At 46.0% G+C, this 7,020-nt stretch overlaps 1 protein-coding gene across 1 annotated transcript in view; it reads left to right on the plus strand.

The window, feature by feature from the left end:
- The window catches only part of LOC119366278, an 18,352-nt gene extending 12,626 nt beyond the window's left edge, over positions 1 to 5,726 (plus strand). Inside the window, exons 10-17 of the mRNA XM_037631986.1 lie at positions 3,905 to 4,152; positions 4,242 to 4,329; positions 4,439 to 4,501; positions 4,583 to 4,803; positions 4,911 to 4,982; positions 5,081 to 5,205; positions 5,320 to 5,466; positions 5,584 to 5,726. Of these exons, the coding sequence (XP_037487883.1) occupies positions 3,905 to 4,152; positions 4,242 to 4,329; positions 4,439 to 4,501; positions 4,583 to 4,803; positions 4,911 to 4,982; positions 5,081 to 5,205; positions 5,320 to 5,466; positions 5,584 to 5,605 (986 nt within the window). The 3' untranslated portion in view covers positions 5,606 to 5,726. The remainder of the gene's footprint in view (positions 1 to 3,904; positions 4,153 to 4,241; positions 4,330 to 4,438; positions 4,502 to 4,582; positions 4,804 to 4,910; positions 4,983 to 5,080; positions 5,206 to 5,319; positions 5,467 to 5,583) is intronic.
- Positions 5,727 to 7,020: the final 1,294 nt, after the last annotated feature.

Genomic DNA, 7,020 nt, shown 5'->3' on the forward strand with positions numbered 1-7,020 from the left:
TTGACCACTAAATCCGAGTCGCCATAGACCATTAGGCGACGGACGCCGAGTGAAATGGCCATGCGCAACCCATATAGGAGGGCCTCATATTCTGCCTCATTGTTGGAGGAATCAAAGTGAATCTGGAGCACATATCTGAGCTTATCTCCTCTGGGGGAAACCAGGACAACCCCAGCACCGGAACCATTCAACATCTTAGAACCATCGAAAAACATGGTCCAATGCTCCGAGTGAACTTCAGTCGGCTGCTGCTGTTCGATCCACTCGGCGAGGAAATCTGCTATTGCCTGGGACTTAATGGCTTTCTTTGCCTCAAACTTGATATCAAGGGGAAGAAGTTCAATCGCCCATTTGGCCACTCGACCAGTTGCATCTCTGTTGTGCAAAATCTCTGATAGTGGAGCGTCGCTGACGACTTGTGGTTGAATGGTCAGAGAAATAATGAGCAACCTTCTTTGTGGTCATGTATATTCCATACACAAGCTTCTGATAATGAGGATATCTCTGCTTGGATGGAGTCAAGACTTCAGACAAATAATACACTGGGCGTTGAACTTTGAGAGCTTTTCCTTCTTCTTCCCGCTCGACCGTTAGCACAGTACTGACGACTTGTCCTGTGGCTGCGATGTAGCGCAACAGACGCTCTTTGCTGATTGGAGCAGCAAGCACCGGCTGGGTGGAGAGCAGAGCTTTTAGCTCGGCAAATGCTGCATCAGCTTCTGGAGTCCACTCGAACTTGTCAGCCTTCTTCATCAGTCGGTAAAGAGGCAATGCCTTTTCACCGAGTCGTGAGATGAATCGACTTAATGCGGCCAAGCATCCAGTAAGCTTCTGGACATCGTGCACTCGCACAGGGCGTTTCATTCGGAGAATAGTGCCAATCTTTTCTGGGTTGGCGTCGATTCCCCGTTCGGAAACGAGAAAACCGAGTAACTTGCCACCAGGAACTCCAAATGTGCACTTTGATGGATTGAGCTTGATAGCATACCTTCTGAGGTTGGCAAATGTTTCGGCGAGGTCAGCGAGCAGGTCGGAACCTTTTCGTGACTTGACAACAATATCATCCATATAAGCTTCCACATTCCGACTGATTTGAGTGAGTAGACACTTCTGGATCATTCGCATAAATGTGGCTCCGGCATTCTTGAGGCCGAATGGCATGGTGATATAGCAGAAGCACCCGAATGGAGTGATGAAAGCTGTTTTTACTTCATCGGGCCCATACAGACGGATCTGGTGGTACCCGGAGTAAGCATCTAAAAAAGACAACCTCTCGCATCCCGCGGTCGAGTCAACAATTTGATCTATGCGAGGGAGAGGAAAGTGATCTTTCGGGCAGGCCCGGTTGATGTGCTTGAAATCAATGCACATTCGGAGCGACTTGTCCTTCTTAGGAACCATGACGACATTAGCGAGCCACTCGGAGTGGTAGATCTCTCGGATAAATCCTGCCGCCAACAGTCGAGCCACTTCTTCACCGATGGCCTTTCTCTTCTGGACGGCGGACCGCCGAAGATGCTCTTTGACTGGTTTTGCAGACGAGTCGACTCTTAGGCGATGCTCAGCCAGTCCCCTGGGAACACCTGGCATGTCAGCGGGCTTCCATGCAAAAATGTCCCAGTTCTCACGGAGGAACTGGATGAGCGCTTCTTCCTATTTTGGGTCGAGTGTTGTGGAGATGCGGGTCGGAGCTGCTTCGGGGTCGGTCGGGTGAATGTGAACAGGCTTCGTCTCACCGGACGACTGGAATGCAGACTCTGTGGCGGGCTTCTTGGATCGCAGCAAGTCACTCGGATCTGACGAACACTCGGGACAGGTCTTCCCAAGTGTAAATGCTGCTAGGAGGTAATTGAGTCAACCATGCCCTGGCAGAACCTTCCAACATGAGGGGCAAATGCTTCATGGCCACCTCGTCGTTCCCACCACCGATCTGAACTGCCACTCGGTAGTCTTCAAGCCAAGTTTCAGGCTTAGACTCACCAGTGAACTTGCTGACTCCTGTTGCCAACCTGAAATTGGGGGGGATAACTGCGGCTCTGATAGCTCTGCTGAAACATTCAGGACCAGAAACATGTACTCGACTGCTCGTGGGTACATCTCTGTCGAGTGCGCCTCGATGGGCTCTGTTCCGGTCGACCAACCCTTGCACGATAATGGATCGCGCGTCGAAGCCTGGCTCTCTGGGGTCAACTGGAACCCTACGCCCTGTACTGTATTGACGCCTATCATCTGGCTGTCGAGGAGCGTAAGACCCACCCCTCGGAGGGGAATAGGGCACTCGACGCCTATCATCTCGGTCGAGTCTGTCGCCATATTGATCTCGCCGATTCTCACGCCCTTCGCGCCGCGGAGGCGATCTGGGGCTGTGAGCCGACTGAACCGTATTCACAGTGACAGATCGACTGTGAATTCTGTTGCGCGACTGAGACACGGCTGAATTCTGATCTCCTGCTGCCCGGAGCAGATCCCTGATCTGCAGCAAACCTCTGCCAGCTTCCGACTGCGAAGGCTGAATGGACTCTGCTATACGGGTCGCAGCTGCTAAATTCTGAATTGGGGTTTGATATACCTGAGTCGGCGGGAAGAGTTGACGTCGACTGGTGTCGGGAACTCGTTGCCGCGCGCGCTCGTCGAGTGCTCGCTGAAGGTTCTCCAGTCGAGTGCGCTCGGCCAAATTGGCCAGACGCGCCTCCTCCAAGGCACGAGCCTCGGGGGTTTCTCCTGCGATGGGAATACGCAGGGGATCCTCGTTCCTGCGGCGAAGCTCTTCTCTTTGCAGAGAGTCGAGTGGCTCGGGCTGGTACTCTTCGTAGCCTCGTGCAGGGTCGCCGCCGTCGCCTGCTCCACCACCACGGGCGAAGCCAGGAGGACTGTGGGGCCCGTCGACCATCAAGATTTCCACCGCTGGATCACTGCTTCCGCACTCGGATGCAGTCTCTCCGGAGCCAGTCGACTGATCGAACAAGCCGTAGAGAGATTCGTTGGGCTCGATTGCCGCAACTTGTGTAGTGGCCGACTGGCGAGCCACCGCGTGACTCACCCATCGTTGAAGCCTCGACCGGCCTGAGCGCTTGCGCTGGCGGGAGACCGGGAGGGTGGAAGATGGAGGAGCCGACCGATACTGGGTCGATGGTTGCCGCAGCAGAACGCCGCGGACACATGCGCGAAAATGCGTCGCACCGCGGACGGGGAGCGCATCTACGTCGAGTGGAGCCTCCTGGAGCCATGCGGAGTCGTCGGCGATGAAGGCGAGAGCGCCGAGACGGATCTCTTGACCCTCGACCAAAATTCCAGCAGACACCATGATGAAAGTACTCGGAAGAATCGCAACTTCTCCACAAAATCGCTAAAACACTAGCCCCACGGTGGGCGCCAACTGTCGTGGTTCTAAGCCTGACAGTAGAGTGGGGGGTAGGTATGGAGAGGCAAGGTCCTAGCTATGGAGAGGTTGTAAGCACAAGGGATGTACGAGTTCAGGCCCTTCTCGGAAGAAGTAACAGCCCTACGTCTCGGAGCCCGGAGGCGGTCGAGTGGATTATCAATGTATGGATTACAAGGTCCCGAACCCTTCTGCCTGTGGAGGGGGGTGGCTTATATAGAGTGCGCCAGGACCCCAGCCAGCCCACGTAGGAGAGGGTTTAAGGTGAGTTAAGTCTGGGGCGTTACTGGTAACGCCCCACATAAAGTGCCTTTACTATCATAAAGTCTACTTAATTACAGGCCGTTGCGGTGCAGAGTGCCTCTTGACCTCCTGGTGGTCGAGTGAGTCTTCGTGGTCGAGTCCTTCAGGCCAGTCGAGTGAATCCTCGTTGGTCGACTGGAAGGCGACCTCTTCTAGGGATGTCCTAGGGTAAGTTACTTGGAACAGGTCCATGACCCTACCCTAGGTACATAACCCCATCAGTTGCTAAATCCGATGTTGTTCCAGAGGTCGCTAAATCTAATGTTGTTCCAGAGGCTGCTACATCTGATGGTATTCCAGAGATTGCTAAATCTGATGGTATTCCAGAGGTTGTTGTCCAGCAAGAGAGTCGTCCTGCTGTCACTCCAGAGGTCGTTACTCCGATTGTCCCTCCTGCTGTTATCTTTGGTGGTTTACATAATCCAATTGTGCTATCTAGCTCTTCAACACCTGCTAAACTGCGTAATGAGGTGCGCATGTTCTTCTTTTCTTAGAATGCTTTATTTCTAGTTTTATTCCTTGTCACAGATCTTTTCAATTTTTTTCTCTTGATTTGTAGGCTGTTGCAAAAGAAGGTCCTATTCCAGTATGCACTTTGTTTTCTGAAGATAAAGCGAAAGATTCAATTGCTGCAGTACCACCTAAAGGTTCCATATGCTCTTTTGTTTTGTTTGTTTTGCATATTAGTTTCCCTATTCTATTTTGTATCTTCAGTTGCTCTGTTTTCAGGTTGTGTTTTCTTTTCTTATTTTTCAGGTATTTCTCCTTCAAAGTCTAAATGTGAGATCACTGATGTCGATTCTTTCGTGTTGCTTTCTGGTATTTGTTTTAGTTATTATTTTCATGTTTTTTCCATTTCAGGTATTTATGTGAATTGATTTTTTTATTCTTTTTGTGAAGATGGCCCTGCTAAGGATTGTGATGACAAAGACGATGTCAATGCTTTTGGCATTCCATCTTTAGCTGAGCTTAATCGTGTACTTGGAATTCAGCCTCCTGCTAATGTCTGTAATGACACCCCAGTTCATGCTCATGAAAAATCTACTATTGAAGATACAAATTCTTTTAGAGTCCTGTCGCCTCTTCTTCCAATTCGCTTGTCGCAGTATTTCCATAATGAGGTTAGTATTTTTTTTCTACTTCATATATTTTTTTTCTTGCGTTTTAGTATCTAAATTCATCTTTTTCGAATTTGTTTGATTTTCTCATGGCTTTTTGTTTTCTGTAGTTGGGTGATGTCCAGTGTTCTCAGTATGTTGCTGACAGATATCTGAAGTCGTTCAATTCGCCTAATGACGAGGTTTGTTGTTGTATTTCCTTTTTATTATTTTCGTGTTGTACTAATTTTTTATTTTTTTTTAATTCTTTCTCTGTTATTTTTTATTCTGTTTCTTCTAGGATTGTATTGTTATGGTTAATGTTGCTCACTCTGATCATTCAAAGCCAACCAATTATGTGAACCCTCTCACCGTGGACTTATGTTCTCCTGATGTAATCACAAATCTCCCAAAGCTGTTTTCAAGGTGATTTACTTTCTGTAATGCATTTATCTTTTCTATTCAGTAATGCATTTATCTTTTTTTCTAGCTAGTTTTTTGAAATTTTATTCATGCTTTGTTTATCTTTTTTATGTGCAGCTCAATGAGGCAGTATCTGATGTCCAAAAAGTTGGTAGCTCAAACTTTTCAGCTAGGTGTCAAGAGCTATCTAGATCAAATGATGTTACTTATAACAAGATGCACAATTTTGCTGCCCCTGCAACAAGTTATCGTAATTCTGTCAAGGTATAGGTATTTATTTATTGGTTTTAACTTTTTTTAATGCTTGTATTTTGTTTTTCATTTTTTTTCCTTTTCTTTATGCGTTTGCTTTGTTTGATCTTTCGTCTTCTCACTTTTCAGGTTGCTAATAGCCCAGAATTAGAGATCCTGTCAGACATGCCTGTTGTTTCTAGTGCTCATCTTTCTAAAGTTGCTTCATGTTCGAAAGGTGCCCCATCATTTCAGCCCCTTGGTGGTTCTACAACTAGTTCTTCTGCAGCTCATGTCCCTCGTAGAATAGTTGTCCCTGGTAGATTCAACTCAAATCCTTATGTTCCTCAAGTCAACCGTTATTCAGTTACTGCTCAAGAAAGGCGTAATCATCTTGCAATGGTTCAGATTGCAAGTCATCCAGAGTGGTGCAAGTAAGTTTTACTGTTAGTGATGTTTTTGGTTTTTGTATGTCCTTTTTTTTATGATTCTGATCTTTGTGTATTTCTTGTAGGTACGAAGCTATTCGATATGAAAGAGCTTACTACAGTTATCGTAACCTTTCTTCACTTCAGTTTAAATCTCGTGTAGACAATTTCTTGATCTTGTGTGTTTGTCGATATCTATTCAATGAAGCCCACCCTTTCGTTTCCAAGAAGCATTTCTTCTTCTCTTATATTGGTGTAAGTAGTAATAAACTTCTCTTGCAATTTCTGTTGTCTGTATAGTTTGTTTTCTTTTTGACTTACAATTTATTTTTTCACTTACTTAGGAAACTATTTTGGATGGTACTGTTGCTGAGATTGTTGGTAATGCTTTCAATGGTGCTAATAGTGCTTTTCCTATGTGGAGGAGCAATATGGTAGGTGCTGATTAACATCATAGTTTATATAGTCATATTTTGTGTGTGTTAGTCTCGTGTAGCTTTTCCCACATAGGTTTTCTGATGTGTTGTTTGTTTTTGCCAGCTGTACTTCCCTATTTGTAGGTTCAATCATTGGTTTTCCTTTGTGGTTTGCTTGAAGGAGAGACTGTTTGTCTTCCTCGATTCATTATATGGCGAGTTCTCAGATTTTCACCTAGCTATTCGTGATCAGATTGTAAGTTTTTTCTTTGGTCTAATGTTTCCTCTCTAGATTCCCTTTTTTGGTTTTTTCCATGAGTTTCATGATTTCTCTTGTTCCCCTGTGTTATTTCAGGTTAATAACTTCACCAATCTATGGGACACATATGTGAGTCCTATAATGAGGAAGCGTATTGACTTTGAAAATTTTGACATTGTGTATCCCGCGGTCCCTCAGCAAAATAACACGTATGTCAAACAGTATCTTTCTTTCTATGTGGCATAATTGTTTCTTTCTCTCTATTTTTATTTTTCAGTTTTGATATGTGGCATAATTGTTGTTTCTCATTTTTCTTTTCAGGTATGATTGTGGTGTTTTCTCAGTGATGTACATGAAGCACTGGACTCCTAGAACTCCTATTGGCAATCTTTTTACGCAAGCCGATATAGATAACATCAGGATCAAGCTCGCAAATGAACTTTATTTCAGCACATTCAACACTGCTGACAAGTCTCTTGTCACA

This window comes from Triticum dicoccoides, chromosome 2B (assembly GCF_002162155.2).
Source record: "Triticum dicoccoides isolate Atlit2015 ecotype Zavitan chromosome 2B, WEW_v2.0, whole genome shotgun sequence".
NCBI classification, from domain to species: Eukaryota; Viridiplantae; Streptophyta; class Magnoliopsida; order Poales; family Poaceae; genus Triticum; species Triticum dicoccoides.